The sequence below is a fragment of the Neoarius graeffei genome, chromosome 6 (assembly GCF_027579695.1).
Source record: "Neoarius graeffei isolate fNeoGra1 chromosome 6, fNeoGra1.pri, whole genome shotgun sequence".
NCBI classification, from domain to species: domain Eukaryota; kingdom Metazoa; phylum Chordata; class Actinopteri; order Siluriformes; family Ariidae; genus Neoarius; species Neoarius graeffei.
This window is the reverse complement of record NC_083574.1, coordinates 76,074,107-76,092,980: the sequence shown is the minus strand read 5'-3', so window position 1 is coordinate 76,092,980 and position 18,874 is coordinate 76,074,107. Positions and strand designations below refer to the sequence as shown.

General features: G+C 42.3%; 1 protein-coding gene across 4 annotated transcripts in view; it reads right to left on the bottom strand.

Moving 5' to 3' along the window:
• Positions 1-18,874, bottom strand: part of si (sucrase-isomaltase) — a 484,577-nt gene that overhangs the window by 14,662 nt on the left and 451,041 nt on the right. For all 4 annotated transcript variants that reach the window (XR_009654900.1, XM_060924052.1, XM_060924053.1 and 1 more), the window contains 3 exons: positions 9,776-9,860; positions 9,442-9,498; positions 7,198-7,322 (listed from right to left, as the gene is read on the bottom strand). Coding sequence is in view for 3 of the 4 variants with exons in the window: in XM_060924052.1 (XP_060780035.1) it covers positions 7,198-7,322; positions 9,442-9,498; positions 9,776-9,860 (267 nt within the window). In the remaining variant the exon portion in view is untranslated. The remainder of the gene's footprint in view (positions 1-7,197; positions 7,323-9,441; positions 9,499-9,775; positions 9,861-18,874) is intronic.

Genomic DNA, 18,874 nt, shown 5'->3' with positions numbered 1-18,874 from the left:
TAGGGCACACGGTGTGTGCAGCAGCGAAACATCTCAAAATTCCAACAGCAATAGAAATAGAATATTCTGCTCTGAATTCAACTTTGCAGTCAGCACCTTTAACATTCAGTCTATGCTTAGGTCGCTATTATACTAGTATGATTATACAACCCCAATTCTAAAAAAAAGTTGGGGCACTGTGTAAAATGTAAATAAAAACAGAATGCAATGATTTAAAAATCATGGAAAACCCTATATTTGTTTGCAAATTGTACTAAAACAACATAGCAATTGTTGAAACTGATTTTTTAAAATTATGATTGTATATACTGTATGCTCATTTTGAATTTGATGCCAGCAACATGTTTCAAAAAAGTGGCATGGACAGGGGCATGTTTACCACTGTGTTGCATCACCTCTACTTTTAACAACACTCTGCAAATTGTTTGGGGACTGAGAAGACCAATTTTGAAAGTGAAATGTTGTCCCATTCATGCCTGATATACAATTTCCGTTGCTCAACAGTTCGGGTCTCCTTTGTTGTATTTTATGCTCCATAATGCACCAAATATTTTAAATGGAAGGCAGGTCTGGACTGCAGGCAGGCCAGTTTAGCACCTGGACTCTTCTATTCCAGAGCCATGCAGTTGGAATATGGGTAAAATGTGGTTTGGCTTTGTCTTGCTCAAATAAGCAAGGCCTTCCCTGAAAAAGATGTCATCTGGATGGAAACATCCAAAACATCAAACAGCTAGATGGAAGCATCCAAAGCTCCAAAACCTGTATATCATTTCATATTAATTGTGCCTTCCAAGATGTGGTAGCTACCAATACCATGTACACTAATGCACCCCATACTATCACAGATGCTGGCTTTTGAACTCTGCCCTGATAACAAGCTGGATGATCCCTCTCTTCTTTAGCCCAGAGGATGCGGTGTCAATGATTTCCTCAAAAAAATTCAAATTTCGATTCATCAGACCAAAGGACAGTTTGCCACTTTGCCTCAGCATATTGTAAATCAGCTTGGGCCCAGAGAAGGCAGCAGTGTTTCTGGATATCGTTTATTTATGGTTTTCACTTGCATTTGTGGATGCAGTGATAAACTGTGTTCACAGATGATGGTTTTCAGAAGTGTTCCTGAGCCCATGCAGTGATTTCCACAAGAGAATCAAATGTTGGTTTTCAGCATTGTCCCTTGGGTCAAGAGATTTCTCCAGATTATCTGAATCTTTTAATGATATGATATGCCAAGGAAGACCACATTGGATGCAATTTTTGCTTTAAGAATGTTAATGGAGAAGTACAGGAAAGGCCAGAGAAAGCTACATTGTGTGTTTGTAGACCTGAAGAAGGTATATGATAGAGTGCCGAGAGATGAGTTATGGTATTGTATGAGAAAGTGTGGAGTGAATGAGAAGCATATTAGAGTGGTGCAAGACATGTATGAGAACAGTGAAACAGCAGTGAGGTGTGCAGTTGGAATGACTGAATGGTTCAAGGTGAAGGTGGGACTTCATCAAGGATCTGCTTTGAGTCCGTTCTTGTTTGCCATAGTGATGGATAGCTTGACAGATGAAGTGAGGCAAGAGTCACCATGGAACATGAGGTTTGCGGATGATATTGTGATATGTGGTGAAAGTAGAAAGGAGGTTGAGCTGGGTTTGGAGAGATGGAGGCATGCACTGGAATGAAGAGGAATGAAAGTGAGCAGTAGCAAAACAGAGTACATGTGCATCAATGAGAATGGGGATGAGAGTGTAGTGAAGATGCAAAGAGTAGATTTAAAGAAAGTTGGTGAATTCAAGTACCTGAGGTCAACTGTGCAGGAAAATGGGGGCTGTGATAGTGAGGTGAGAAAGAGAATGCAGGCAGGATGGAGCAGTTGGAGAAGGATTTCAGGAGTCATTTGTGATAGGAAAGTCCCAGCAAAAGTGAAAGGTAAGATGTATAAGACTGTAGTGAGACCAGCTGTGATGTATGGATTGGAGACAGTACCCTTAATGAAGAGACAGGAGGCAAAGTTGGAGGTGGCGGAGTTGAGGATGTTAAGGTTTGTGATGGGAGTGACAAGGTTAGACAGAATAAGGAACAAGCACATCAGAGGGACAGTACATGTGGAGAGCTTGGGAATTAAGCTAAGAGAGATGAGACTGAGATGGTATGGGCACATCCTCAGAAGAGATGCAGAGCATGTTGGAAGGAGAATGTTGAGGATGTAGCTGCCAGGCACACAAAAATGAGGAAGGCCAAAGAGGAGATACATGGATGTGGTGAGAGAGGACATGAAAGTGGCAGGTGTGGTAGAGAAGGATGCGGAGGACAGGAAGAAATGGAGACGAAAGATCCGCTATGGCGACCCCTAATCGGGAGCAGCCAAAAGAAGAAGAAGAAGAAGAAGATGTACCATAGATGATATGATCCCCAAATTCTTTGCAATTTTATATCGAGGAACATTATCCTTAAATTGTTGCACTATTTGCTCATGCAGTCATTCACAGAGTGGTGAACCCCTCCCCATCTTTACTTCTGAGAGACTCAGCCTCCCTGGGTGCTCTTTTTTATACCCAGTTATGTAACTAACCTGTTGCCAATTAACCTGATAACCTTCTTGATAACTATGTTCTTGAGTGGGTTCTTTTTTTTTTTACAGAAAAGCCATTCTGCATGGACATTCATTGAAGCCCTCATTGTTTTTTAATGGTTATTTATGAGCGTTTAGGGGTTACAATCATGTAAGTCTAGGTTGCTTTATATAAAAGGTATGTCCAGAAATATTGATGTCACTGTCTAAGCAGAGGGATCTGGCTTCTTTAGACGCTGTCTTCTTAAAACTGAATAAATATTTAAAAAGAGCCAAATGAGCCAGTCTTTTGAACGGCTCTTTTCAAAGAACGGATCACAAAGATGCGGATCCCATCAAAGAGCCATAAATCCCATCTCTACTGTCTACAAGACGAAACAGGATGCTGTGAACTTACGACACATCCGGTCACAATGTCTGTAAATTCAGTGAATTACAGACTTTTGCTTATCCCGTCCGAATGCGCCACACAATAACACAGAGGTGCGGGGTTAATTGCAAATTACCAGAGGTCCAGAGGTAATACTTATCCCTTGCGAATCGTACTTTTGTACTATTTTCAATTATAGGGTTTCCATGATTTGCAAATCATAGTATTCTGGTTTTATTTATATTTTACACAGCATCCCAACTTTTTTGGAAACATGATTGTATACAGAATACAATCATGTACAGAATACTGTATTCTAATGTCACATCTTCTGTGTTAACAGTAATATGATTAGCACTAACACTGCCCTGTTTGTTTCAGTGTTGTATTATTGTATTTTATTTGGAATTCAATTTAATTAGATTCGATTTCATGTCTCACAAAACATGCACATATCAGAGACAAAGCTGAGTTCTAATCTTTTACCTCAAAGTTCAACACAGTCCTCAAGTTTTCCATTCACATTTAAATTTGATACAAGTCCCCACCCCCCAACTTTTAATGTTATCCAACTCATTACAGAAACAACTTAACAGGTACTGCTGTTGTTGTCATGCTCCTGGAGACTACAGTCTGTATTGTACAACCCCGATTCGAAAAAAGTTGGGACAAAGTACAAATTGTAAATAAAAATGGAATGCAATAATTTACAAATCTCAAAAACTGATATTGTATTCACAATAGAACATAGACAACATCAAAATGTCGAAAGTGAGACATTTTGAAATTTCATGCCAAATATTGGCTCATTTGAAATTTCATGACAGCAACACATCTCAAAAAAGTTGGGACAGGGGCAATAAGAGGCTGGAAAAGTTAAAGGTACAAAAAAGGAACAGCTGGAGGACCAAATTGCAACTCATTAGGTCAATTGGCAATAGGTCATTAACATAACTGGGTATAAAAAGAGCATCTTGGAGTGGCAGCGGCTCTCAGAAGTAAAGATGGGAAGAGGATCACCAATCCCCCTAATTCTGTGCCAACAAATAGTGGAGCAATATCAGAAAGGAGTTCGACAGTGGAAAATTGCAAAGAGTTTGAACATATCATCTACAGTGCATAATATCATCAAAAGATTCAGAGAATCTGGAAGAATCTCTGTACGTAAGGGTCAAGGTTGGAAAACCATACCGGGTGCCCGTGATCTTCGGGCCCTTAGACGGCACTACATCACATACAGGCATGCTTCTGTATTAGAAATCACAAAGTGGGCTCAGGAATATTTCCAGAGAACATTATCTGTGAACACAATTCACCGTGCCATCCGCCGTTGCCAGCTAAAACTCTATAGTTCAAAGAAGAAGCCGTATCTAAACATGATCCAGAAGTGCAGGCGTCTTCTCTGAGCCAAGGCTCATTTAAAATGGACTGTGGCAAAGTGGAAAACTGTTCTGTGGTCAGACAAATCAAAATTTGAAGTTCTTTATGGAAATCAGGGACGCCGTGTGTGAAGTAGCTGAGCCGTCCAGCTCAGCCTTCACTGCAGGGTGGTCACCAAACTGAAGAAAAGGAAGCACAACGGGAACGTATGGTGCAAATGCAGAGGAGCAGATTTACTTGCAGTACTCTACAGTGCAATAACAAAAAAAACTTCTCAAAAATAAACAAAAAAGAAAAAAAATCAACACAATGGTTGTCAAATAAAACTACCTATAAATCTACAATAAGCACCAAAAAAACCCCCAGCTTTCACCAGACAGACTCCAACACCAGACAGACTCCAACACCAGACAGACTCCAACACCAGACAGACTCCAACACCAGACAGACTCCAACACCAGACAGACTCCAACACCAGACAGACTCCAACACCAGACAGACTCCAACACCAGACAGACTCCAACACCAGACTTTCTCCTAAGCTCCCACACCCAGACTGAGAAAACTGCTGTTTTTATACACTGCCTAATTGAAAAATTACCTAATTAACTGAATAAGTGGTTGAAACCATTCTGACAAAACAAAAAGGTGAAACAACAAAATTATACTACTCTAAATCCCTGTTAAAATACATGCATGTACATTCTACATTACTATTAAGGAAAATATATTCTCGGTATAAAACATACATCACATCAAATCATCATTACTGCATCCTAAATGCACATTTAACCCATAATCATTTTACTTTCATCCCTACGGTCATAAATGTCTCTGATTGGCTATTTGGGAAATAAAACATCCCAGTTCCCACAGCTCGTGTTTTCCAGGGGAAAGAAAGTTTGTGCACCAGGAAGTGTGAGTGTTTGTGTATGCAATATGTGTTAAACGGAATGGAATGGGAGTATGGAGCAATCTCGGCGGGTACCTCACCGAGCGCTGTGCTGATTAGTCCATTGGGTGAGTACTGAAAGTTCTTCAAATGTTTAGTACTGCAAAGAACTCCAAACGCGGTTGCCGGCTCCGTGATTGAGAGTCCAATATTTGTGTGTGTGTGTGTGTGTGTGTGTGCAGGTGTCCGTGTTAGTGCCTGCCAGATAACATTAGCAGACTAAATTGTAGCGCAAAAGTCTGACACGTTTGTGGAAAGGCAGGGCTGCCTTTTCACACCGTGTCATTCGGACTAAAGAGGAGAAGGACGACCCAAGTTGTTATCAGTGCTCAGTTCAGAAGCCTGCATCTCTGATGGTATGGGGTTGCATTAGTGCGTGTGGCATGGGCAGCTTACACATCTGGAAAGACACCATCAATGCTGAAAGGTATATCCAGGTTCTAGAGCAGCATATGCTCCCATCCAGACAACGTCTATTTCAGGGAAGACCTTACATTTTCCAACATGACCATGCCAAACCACATACTGCATCAATTACAGCATCATGGCTGCGTAGAAGAAGGGTCCAGGTACTGAACTGGCCAGCCTGCAGTCCAGATCTTTCACCCATAGAAAACATTTGGCGCATCATAAAATGGAAGATACGACAAAAAAAGACCTAAGACAGTTGAGCAACTAGAATCCTACATTAGACAAGAGTGGGTTAACATTCCTATCCCTAAACTTAAGCAACTTGTCTCCTCAGTCCCCAGACGTTTACAGACTGTTGTAAAGAGAAAAGGGGATGTCTCACAGTGGTAAACATGGCCTTGTCCCAACTTTTTTGAGATGTGTTGTTGTCATGAAATTTAAAATCACCTAATTTTTCTCTTTAAATGATACATTTTCTCAATTTAAACATTTGATATGTCATCTATGTTCTATTCTGAATAAAATATGGAATTTTGAAACGTCCACATCATTGCATTCAATTTTTATTTACAATTTGTACTTTGTCCCAACTTTTTTGGAATTGGGGTTGTATTATTTGTGGTCAATAACCACTTGAAAAAAAGAGAGATTTTGTCTGACATTTCATACAATCAAACTGCAACTGATTCTGGACACATACTGGATTCAGAAAGTATTCAAACCCATTTACTCGTTATTTACTTGTTAAACAGTTTATTGTCTGGATTTGGTTTTGAAAGGATATAATTCCCATTTTTACCCAATAATCTACATTTAATTAAAGTGAAAAGAGAGAGAGACACACACACAGAGGAAACTCGTATCAATGGGCTAGCAGGGCTAATTCCCCACAGTCTCTCAAAGTTACATGAAAATCAATATAAGATTTTATTTCAGGCATCCACATAATCTTATCTGTAGTTAACAAATGTTTCAAAGGATTTTTTTTTTTTTTGGAAACTAAGTGTAACAGCACCACTAGCGGGTGTACCAACCCCCCCCCCCAAAAAAAAAAAAAAAAACGACACAGAATGAGATGATATGAATCAAGGCTGAGGCCTGACTGTAACAATCCCAGTGCTGCAGGTTCATGCAGCAGAGACAGTTGTGTTATGCAATTACACAGCATGACACTTCCCCCTACCCCCACATTTGAGCTCCAATGTGCTAATCTATCCCATTTTGGTGACACTCGTGTTTTTTGGTTTGAACAAAAGGGTTACAACTTTTCTGTGTACTGTGTTTGTTATTCAGATAAAATGTAGTTCAGACTCAAATGCCAAAATGTATACATTTCTATATAAAGCTTTAAATGATATATTAGTGATATTATATTATTCCCTGTTTACGCTGCCCCAAAACAAAACATCACCAGCTGCCCTCTGTGTGTGTGCTTGTCTGTATGTTTATATACCATATGTTATGTGTCTATTCCAATATTTATTTTCAACATTTCTTGAAAACACACTTAGAATTTTGTACCTGTCTTTTGTGTTGTTCCCTGGCTTCTGGCATGGTAGGATGAATCCTCCTCTCACATGTAGGTTGATGTGATTGAGTGGAGTGGGCATGGAAAGAAACTTGCCTCTCACATTCACCAACTTTGCCTGAAAGAGGTTTAAAATAATAATAATAATAATAATAATAATAATAATAATAATAATAATAATAAAAACTTACATCAGCAAGACAATGCAGATTTGATTTACAACCCCGATTCCAAAAAAGTTGGGACAAAGTACAAATTTTAAATAAAAACGGAATGCAATAATTTACAAATCTCAAAAACTGATATTGTATTCACAATAGAACATAGACAACATATCAAACGTCGAAAGTGAGACATTTTGAAATTTCATGCCAAATATCGGCTCATTTGAAATTTCATGACAGCAACACATCTCAAAAAAGTTGGGACAGGGGCAATAAGAGGCTGGAAAAGTTAAAAGTACAAAAAAGGAACAGCTGGAGGACCAAATTGCAACTCATTAGGTCAATTGGCAATAGGTCATTAACATGACTGGGTATAAAAAGAGCATCTTGGAGTGGCAGCGGCTCTCAGAAGTAAAGATGGGAAGAGGATCACCAATCCCCCTAATTCTGCACCGACAAATAGTGGAGCAATATCAGAAAGGAGTTTGACAGTGTAAAATTGCAAAAAGTTTGAACATATCATCATCTACAGTGCATAATATCATCAAAAGATTCAGAGAATCTGGAAGAATCTCTGTGCGCAAGGATCAAGGCCGGAAAACCATACTGGGTGCCCGTGATCTTCGGGCCCTTAGATGGCACTGTAGCACATACAGGCATGCTTCTGTATTGGACATCACAAAATGGGCTCAGGAATATTTCCAGAGAACATTATCTGTGAACACAATTCACCGTGCCATCCGCCGTTGCCAGCTAAAACTCTATAGTTCAAAGAAGAAGCCATATCTAAACATGATCCAGAAGCGCAGACGTCTTCTCTGGGCCAAGGCTCATTTAAAATGGACTGTGGCAAAGTGGAAAACTATTCTGTGGTCAGACGAATCAAAATTTGAAGTTCTTTATGGAAATCAGGGACGCCGTGTCATTCGGACTAAAGAGGAGAAGGACGACCCAAATTGTTATCAGTGCTCAGTTCAGAAGCCTGCATCTCTGACAGTATGGGGTTGCATTAGTGCGTGTGGCATGGGCAGCTTACACATCTGGAAAGACACCATCAATGCTGAAAGGTATATCCAGGTTCTAGAGCAACATATGCTCCCATCCAGACGACGTCTCTTTCAGGGAAGACCTTGCATTTTCCAACATGACAATGCCAAACCACATACTGCATCAATTACAGCATCATGGCTGCGTAGAAGAAGGGTACGGGTACTGAACTGGCCAGCCTGCAGTCCAGATCTTTCACCCATAGAAAACATTTGGCGCATCATAAAACGGAAGATATGACAAAAAAGACCTAAGACAGTTGAGCAACTAGAATCTTACGTTAGATAAGAATGGGTTAACATTCCTATCCCTAAACTTGAGCAACTTGTCTCCTCAGTCCCCAGATGTTTACAGACTGTTGTAAAGAGAAAAGAGGATGTCTCACAGTGGTAAACATGGCCTTGTCCCAACTTTTTTGAGATGTGTTGTTGTCATGAAATTTAAAATCACCTAAGTTTTCTCTTTAAATGATACATTTTCTCAGTTTAAACATTTGATATGTCATCTATGTTCTATTCTGAATAGAATATGGAATTTTGAAACTTCCACATCATTGCATTCCGTTTTTATTTACAATTTGTACTTTGTCACAACTTTTTTGGAATCGGGGTTGTAACCTACTTATAATTTTTCACTGCTTTACAACTTTCTGGCCCATTACTTGAGGTTGCCCCTTTAAATTTTATTGCAGCACTTTTTAAGCATCATCTTTGTCTTAGTGATGACCGATATACACAATTCTGGTGGAAACAGAGCCTCTGAATCCCCTCTCATCTTTGAGATGCCTATTGATATAGGTGTGTGCACAGGAATGAGTAGAAATAAGAGAAGGAGGAAATGGGACAGCACTAACATGTAGACCTATGTTAAAATTTGTATAAAATATTAATATTTTGTAAAGGTTAAAACTGAAACAATACAGACACAAATGGGTGATGCCCTTGCTTTAATATTTTATAACATAATAATACACATGGTGGAATTAACATGATAAAGCAAAAATGAATGTAATACTGTTCAACATACCGTGTGGTAATCGTACCAGCGAGCATTAGGGATATAGCCATTAACCTCAGTTACTCCCTAAAGGAATCATGGGGGGGGGGGATTATTCATCAATAAGACAGCACTGTAATAACAGATGATAATCACTTTTTGCCCTCTAGCAGGTATTGTACACCAACACATTAGCCTATATACAGTATAATCCATTACTTGTAATTAATCTAATTAACTTTTTTTTAACACTCGGCATGCTACTCAACTATAATATAGTGTGATAATCTGCTAGTGATGCTGCAAGGGTGTGTGTGTGTGTGTGTGTGTGTGTGTGTGTGTGTGTGTGTGTTGGGTGCATAACCTTATCCAGAGCAGGACTAATGAGCAGTGCTGGACCCCACAGGAATTGTTTATAAATGTCCCATGTCGCGTAATCATTTACAAACCTATAGCAGAGAATAAAACCAGAATGAAAAAAAAAAGCAGCCAAACAATCTGCTAGGTGCAGTATATGAACCAGTGTGTGTGTGTGTGTGTGTGTGTGTGTGTAACTAAATAAGAGGGCATGGTGTCCCGTTCAGGAACAGGAAGGTTACAGTGAGAATGAGCAAAGAGTTGAAATGAGTCTAATCGATGGAGGCTCAAGAATACAAGAGATAAAGTGACTTACTCTGCTCTGCTGAGTCACTACATGATCAAGGCATTCAAAGACTAATATTGTAAACATTAGAAGAGGGATGATAAGTAGGTCTAATTGTGGTTATGCGATATGATTCACTTTGTGTATATCAGAATAGAGTTCCTATTTTTTCCTGAATGAAGAAACCAAAGTTTACCTCCTTGTTTTCTATTCATTCACATTTCTAAGGCTCTCAGTTAGATGAAGCACTTGATAAGACGAACCACAAATGAAAGAGACCTCCTTCCTCATTTTTCTCTCTTCTTTTTTCCATGTTCTTTCACCAGGCAAATTTTATTCATATTCAGTTTAATCACTTCTTTATATCAGTAAAATTATGCTCTACCGATAGTCTTCAGAGCAGAGCACTTTTTGCTTAAGGGATTCTCTCTAATGTGACAAGCTGTGTTTTTTCCCCTCTTATTAATTTCAAAAGAGAAAAAAGTGACTGCTGAAAAACTACTGTTAGCTGTTATAATGCAAGTGATGACATGAACTGACATTCCACAACACTAAATGTAACTGTAGGTTTGTAAGCATGTTGTCATTTATTAATAAATTAAATACTGCAATCATTTCTCCCATATGGACAGTTGAAAGTCACACTTGGAAGACGCTCTGGACACTCACAGTAATGCTTTTATGGCTGAGAACTACAGTTGACTTGCTAACTTTAGGACTGCAGTTGTAACAGTTTTGCACTCAAGTTTCCATTAATGAAGAGTTATAACATCAACAAAACTGACTTCATGTTAAAACTGTTTGTTATAGTCATGTTGTTTGTTGTTGCCCAAATGAGGATGGATTCCCTTTTGAGTCTGGTTCCTCTCGATGTTTCTTCCTCATGTCGTCTGAGGGAGTTTTTCCTTGCCACCATCGCCACAGGCTTGCTCATTGGGGATAGATTAGGGATAAAATTAGCTCATGTCTTAAGTCATTCAAATTGTGTAAAGCTGCTTTGGGACAATGTCTATTGCTAGAAGCGCTATACAAACAAATTTGACTTGACATTTGGCAAATTGCTATAGTGTAAGAAAATAATTTCAAAAAAAAATCAGTGGATAATGAAACTATGTAACTAGCATCTCTCCTTGGTGTCAAAATTCATTGCATCTCCCCAATGATTATAACTATAACTTTCCTATTACTGCATGCCTGCAGTGTTTTATGCCTTACTTTTATATTATGCACCTTTTATATCATCAGTTATCAAAATTGAATCCAAAATGTTACTATGTTAACTCCTGTTATTCATATTTATTTGAAATCTGACAATGCTATTTAAATGATCCCCCACAACTGTCATGACCCCATACACTTCACACTATCTGTAACAGAACACAGTGTTAAATTCCTTTAATAGCTAATGCCTAGTTTATGTTCCCTTTCTAAACAGGCTTGAAGTCACTGGAGAGTAAGAAAATCTCTTGCAGTAACTAGCCAATAGTGACATACGGTATTGTCACACATAGTGATAGAGACCAGAGTTCGTGGTAGCCTCCAAACAAGGCCACCACAGACTACAATTCCCAAACACCTCAGGGCCCTCCCTCTCTGGAATTCTAATCATTGCCACACCTGCTCATCATTAAATAAAGTATTGAAGGACTCTAACTCCAACCAGTCAATGCAAAGTATCGCTCAGTGTGTTACTACCTGACCCTACCAAGCATTCGTTTATTGCCTTGACTTTCCATGACTCTGACTCTGGTTTTGTTTGTTTCTGACTCCGATTATTCGTCTAGTCTACTATAGTCTGTCTGCACATCGCTCGACCCCTGGCTTTTCCCTGACTACAAGTTTGGCTCTCAATTTGGATTTGTTTACCAGTTTGTGATGCACCCACTCTCCCCTGTGATTGCTTTCGTAAGTGCCTGCCATTTCTGACAGAATGCTTCACCTACATCATGGATGCAGCAGAGGAGGTGCTGCAAACTGCTCTCGCAGCACAGGGACACTTGTTAGATGAAAAATCAACAGATGTTGAGTGATTTGGACATCCGTATCTCTCAACTCACCGCTGGTGTATGACAGGCCCTCCTAACGCATTTCACGCCCACTCTCAACCCATCTACACTCATGCCCCAGCCAGATAAATTCTCTGGAGAAGTTTTGGAATGTAAGGAGTTCCTACTTCAGTGTTCGCTCACTCATTTTCATGACACAATCTGGCACCAACAACCAGTAAAAGATCTCCCAATTCATTAATCTGCTCTCCAAAAAGGTGCTTAGTTGGGCCACTCCCATATGGGAGAGAGGCAGCAAGCTCACAGTCTCATATGACCACTTTATTGAACTATTTAAGAGAGTGTTCGATCCTCAACCTGAGGGCATGGAGGTTGGTGAGAAACTCCTGACTATTCAACAGGAAGAAAGATGAGTGGCAGAATATGCACTCAAGTTCTGCACTCTCGCTGCAGGGAGCGGCTGGAATAAATTGGCTCTGAAAACCACATTCCCCCAAGACTCAGGTCCACTCATCCTCACCAAATTAGCATGCCATGATGAAAAGCAGACCCTCAACTCTCTTATCAACCTGGCCATCAGGTTGGACAATCTCCTCTGTAACATGCCATCCCTACAGAGTTCCCCAGGCAGTGCCCAACTTACCCTGCCTCCCATGCCCATGGAGGTTTCCAACGCATGCATGCCAAGGTCCGAACAAGAGAGAAGACAGAGATGGGCTATGCTACTATTGTGGAGGATCTGGTTACCTCCTGACTCACTGCTCTATCCAACCTCTCAATCCCCAGAGATGTGACGATGGTGAGAGGCATGCAACCAACACCATTGCTTCCCTGGTGAGTTCCAAAACCTCTTTACCACACCAATTTCTCAAGCTAAAAGTGTTATTAAATCTCTGAGTCTTGCCATGCTCTTTCCACTTTAATAGACTCCGGGGTCATGGGCAATTTCATCGACTGCAAAATCATTCAAAGACTCCAGCTACCCATTCAAGAACTCCCACAACCCATAGGCCTCCAGGCCATTCATGGTAGCTCCACTGGGGAGGGGTTCATTACCACCTGTACACTACCCCTGGAGATTCAGATGGGTGCCTTGCATACAGAAACTATATCCCTGTTCATGACTCATACCAAAGGCCAAACCATTGTTGTGGGGTTTCCCTGGTCACAAATACATGACCCTCTCATTCCCTGACAACACAGAGATCCTCCATTGGTCACTTGCCTGTCAACAGCACTGCCTTCACCTACCATGGATTACACTAGCCTCCACCTCCATGGAAAGCCCTGAACCAGGCGGCCCCAAACACGTCCCTACTTGCTACCATGAGTTCAAGGAGGTCTTCAGTAAGGGAAAGGCCAGCAAGCTGCCTCCTCACAGACCCTATGATTGTGCAATAGATTTCCTCCCAGGCACCATACTACCATGCTGTCACATCTACCCCCTGTCCCTCCTTGAACAGAATGCTATGGATAATTACATGCAGGAGCCCCTACAAGGCTATATCCAACCTTCCATGTCACCTGCATCTGCAGGATTCTTCTTTGTAGGGAAGAAAGGGAGGGGTCAGGCCCTGCATTGACTACCAAGGACTCAATCTACATCTAAATCTTTATTAAGTTGGTAAAAGTCATTCGACATTACACCAACTATTAAACATAAAACTACTATATAAAACCATCAAGTAAAAATTACTATGCAACATATATATAATGAATTTTATAAACAAACATCACTAAACATTTAAAACAGCCCTCAAACTACCATGACAAATTAATCAATTAAGTATTGAAAAGCCTTAATTTTAAATGTCTCTAAAGAACTACTTTCAACTACGTTTCTAGGCAGACAATTCCAAAGTCTAATGGTTCTCGGGAAAAAAAAAGAATAAAAATAAGCATCCTTAGTAGCCTTGTATTGTTTGAACTTAAAATTATGTCTTGAATTCGTACTGACTCCAATATTATCGTAAGGACATAAGTACATCAATAATCAACAAGTCCATGACACATCTTGTATATTAAAATTAATCTAGACAATGTCCTTCTTGACTCAAGATCAGTCTAGTTCCTTTAGCGCATCACTGACATTAGCAGTCGGGTGATACCTATTTGCACAAAAACATGCAGCTTTTCTCTTCACACGTTCAAGAGAGTTTACATCCTTTTTAAAGTGTGGGTCCCAAGCTTCACAGGCATATTCCAATTTTGGACAAACAAACAAAAATCATGCATGCAGTTTCCTTAACATCCCGAGAACAGTTCCAAAAGTTCCTCTTTATCATGCCCAAGACTTTACTTGCTTTCCCAGAGATGGATGTAACATGCTGTGACCATTTCAGGTCATTCACCAGGGTAACTCCCAGATAAGACACAGAATCAAGCTGTTCCATTTCAACCCTGCAGAAGACATAGTTCTTCAATATAGGTGATTTCTTAGTAGAAATGCAAATTACTTTACTTTGAGATGGATTGAACATCAGTTGCCATTTTTCCTACCAAGTTTCCAATTTAGGTAACTTGGCTTAGAGTCGCTTGCAGTCATGTTCACTGGCAATGATACCATATAATAGCACATCATCAGCAAACAGTCTGATGGAGAACTGTAGATTTTCTGGCAAGTCATTGACATAATACCAGAATAATAATGGTCTTAGGACCATACCTTGGAGGATGCCAGATGTCACAACAGGAGGCTGAGAAGAACTGCCGTCACAGACCACTGACTGAGAGTGGCCAGTTAGGAATGACTCAAAACAGATAAGCATATTACCTCTAATACCATAGTATTCAAGTTTCTAATGTGGAACCTTATCAAAGGCCTTGCTAAAATCCAATATTGTGGCATGGACAGATTTATTATTGTAGAAGCTGCCCGGATGTGGGTGGAGCACAGAAGCATGGCAGGCTGTTGTTAGGGTTTAGATACACTTTTTTTAAATTATGCTTTTCAGCACACTGCTTTTCCAACTGGGACAGTCACACACTGACACACGCACACACCATTGTGTTCTGGTCCCAATCCGTCACTCCTCTGCTCTCTCACTCCTTTTATGCAGCACCGTCACTGTAACAGACACACAGATACACCTTAACTGACAACAGGTATAGCAATTTGGCCACTCACCCCCAACTCCGCCCTCCATTCACAAACTGATGCTCGGCCATGCCCCCATTGCCACATACCCCCACTGCCCGACTCAGGCCAGGGAGCCGTCTGGCCTGCAGCAGACCCCCCCCTCAACTGACAGGACAGGAAATCCGCCACCACCATCTGTGCCCCCGGCCTGTGGACCACCTTGAATTTGAATGGCTGGAGGGTGAGATTCCAATGGGTGATTTGCACATTGGCATCCTTCATGCAGTGGAGCCACTGGAGGGGCATGTGGTCTGAACAGAGGGTGGATGGGTGTCCCAGTAGGTAGTACCGGAAGATGAGGACCACCCACTTGATAGCCAGGCACTCTTTCTCTATTGTGCTGTACTTGCTTTCACGCATTGACAACTTACAGCTAATGTACAGCACAGGGAGTTCCTCCCCCTCCACTTTCTGGGACAGAATGGTCCCCAGCTCCCTGTCTGATGCGTCTGTCAGTAAAATAAAGGGAAAAGAGAAGTCAGAGGAGTGTAAAAGTGCCCCCCCCCACAGTGCAGCCTTTACCCTAGAGAAAGCCTGTTGGCATTACTCCATCCACTGGACCGGATCTGGTGCTCCCTTTTTAGTGAGATCAGTCAGCAGGGCTGGTGACGTCCGAATAATTAGGTATGAACCTATGATAGTCGCCAGCCAGCCACAGGAACTGTCTCACCCCCTTTTTGGTCTTGGGCCTCAGGCAGGCTGCAATCGCTGCAGTCTTGTTAATTTGGGGATGCACCTGCCCATGACCCAAGTGGAAACCCAGATACAATACTTCCATCTGCCCAATTGTACGCTTTTTTGGGTTAGCTGTGATACCCGCACGCCTCAGAGACTTTAGGACGGCCCTAAGGTGTTCGAGGTGCCGTGACCAATCATTGCTATAGATGATGATATTATCTAGGTACGTGGCCGCATAGGTGGTGTGAGGGCGGAGAACCCTGTCCATGAGCTGCTGTAACATCGCGGGAGCCCCAAACAACCCAAAAGGAAGTGTGATGAATTGGTGTAACCCAAACGGTGTGGAAAAGGCCATTTTCTCTCAGGATAGAGAACTCAAGGGGATCTGCCAATATCCAGTGTTGAGTAAAAATCCAGTGAGTAAAAATGAGCAGTGCCTAATCAATCGAGCAGCTCGTCAATGCAAGGCATTGGGTATGCATTGAATTTAGACACTGCATTGACCTTTCTATAGTCCACACAGAACCGGACCGACTCATCAGTCTTGGGAACCAGGACCACTGGGCTGCTCCAGTCACTGTGGGATTCCTTTATTATGCCCATTTCAAGCATGGCCTTGAGTTCATCCTGGACCACCTTTTTTTTGTGTTAGGGCAGGCAGTAAGGGCGGCTGTGCACCCCCCCCGGGGACATCTCAATGTGGTGTTCTATGAGGTGGGTGTGGCTGGGCAGGGGTGAAAACACATCAGAAAATTCCTTCTGCAACTGGGCCACCTCCGTGAGTTGGGCTGGTGAGAGGTGGTCTCCACAAGGGACCGGAGTGGTTGGAGATGTCAAATTATTTTTTTTGTACCTCTGGCCCCAGCTCTGCCTTCTCTGGGACTACCGACACCAATGCCACAGGGACCTCCTCATTCCAGCGTTTTAACAGAATGAGGTGGTAAATTTGCAATGCCTCACCCCTGTCCATTCACCTCACCTCATAGTCGATGTCCCCGACTTGCCATACGACCTCGAAGGGCCATTGCCACTTGGCGATTAATTTGGAGCTCGAAGTGGGCAATAATATGAACACTTTGTCTCCTGGTGTGAACTATCTAAGGCACGTGCCCCTGTCATAGAGTTGGACTTGATGTTCTTGTGGCTGAGTGAGTGTGTGGAGTTTTGCACGCAAGTCGAGAACATATTGAATTTTGTTCTTACTAGGCAAAGGTCCCTCCTCCCAATTTTCACGTAGCACGTCCAAAATGCCACGTGGCTTACGCCCATATAATAATTCGAATGGTGAAAAGCCTGTGTAGGCTTGCGGGACCTCTTGAACTACAAATAACAGGGGCTCGAGCCATTTATCCCAATTACGTGCATCCTCACCAATGAACCTTCTCATTATGTTTGAGTGTTTGATTAAAACGCTCCACTAAGCCATCTGTTTGTGGGTGATAGACAGTGGTGCGAATAGACTTAATCCTCAATAACCCATACAGTTTGCATAGTGTGCGTGACATAAATGCAGTGCCTTGGTCTGTCAGGATTTCTTTCGGAATCCCAACCTGGGAGATAATATGGAAGAGTGCTTCCGCAATACTGCATGCTGAGATATTGCGGAGAGGCACTGATTCCAGATATCGTGTTGCATAGTCTACCAGAATTAAAATAAAGCAATATCCCTGTGCTGACCAATCTAATGGCCCGACGAGATCCATCCCGATTCTTTCAAAAGGAGTCTTAATCAAAGGGAGAGGGCACAAAGGTGCTTTTGGAGTGGCAGCGGGATTTACTTATTGGTATTCGTGGTACACCACACACCACAGACGGACATTCTCGCGAATCCCTGGCCAATAGAACTGGGCCGTTATTTGAGCTAGTGTTTTATCTTGCCCTAAGTGTCCAGCCATGGGATTAAAGTGAGCCACATGGAATATGAGTTCCCTATGGCTCTTTGGGATTAATAACTGTGTTATCTTTTCGCTAGTCTGAGTGTCCTGTGTCACTTGGTATAACCGGTTCTTAATAATAGCAAAGTAGGGGAAGGCCGGCGTCGCATTTGGCTGGAGACTTTGACCATCGATTACTCTCACTTGGTCAAATGCATGCCGCAGAGTCTTGTCTCACGACTGCTCTAATGGAAAATCCTCAAGGGAATCCCCAAGAGAGGGAGGAGGGGCGGGGTGCTCCTTGCTCCACGTATCACCCCAATGCCTCACCTTGCACCAGGCTTTGGTGGATTGAGGTCTGGTTACAGCTGGAATCCACCATGGCTTGATACATATTCCCTTGTACACTTACCAGTATGCGATATGCTCCGGCCCAATCAAGGGCAGTTTATGGTGCATCGGGGACCCTGACCACCATGCCCACCTCCATCGCAGAGCACTGATTTTGGAGATATCCCAGCTCCCCACAGAACCAGCACACTGGCCCAGACTTTCCCTCTGCACTGGCGTTATGGACATCACTCACCTGGGGGGGAGGAGACAAAGACAAGGAAGGGGGAAATGGGAGGACACCATGGGTGTGTTGGGCTGGCTGGGGGGGAGCCGGCCCCCGCTTCCGTGGTGGGGGAACAGGGCAAGGATGGGAAGCAGAGAGAGAGAGGAAAGAGGAGAAGGGGAAGCATGTCTTCCTGCCATCGGATCTGCCGCCATGTGGTCTTTTGCGAGCTCGATTGCTTGATCCAACAATGCTGAGCAAAGACACTGGACCCACTCCACCGTTCCTTCTGGAAGTCGCGTGATGAACTGTTCCAGTGTCACCAGGTCAATAATTCCTTCGGCGTCATGGTCATCTGCCCTTAGCCACTGCCAGCAGGTATCCCGGAGTTGTTGGCTGAACGCGAATGGCCAGCCAACCTCCTCCAAGCACAGCGCGTGGAAGCGCTGATGCTGTTGTTCCAGGGAGCAGCCAACATGCTGGAGAATGGCTCTCTTTAAGTCCGCATATACGAGCCGGATGTCGGTAGGGAGCTGCAGCGTGGCGAGCTGCGCCTCACTGGTCAGC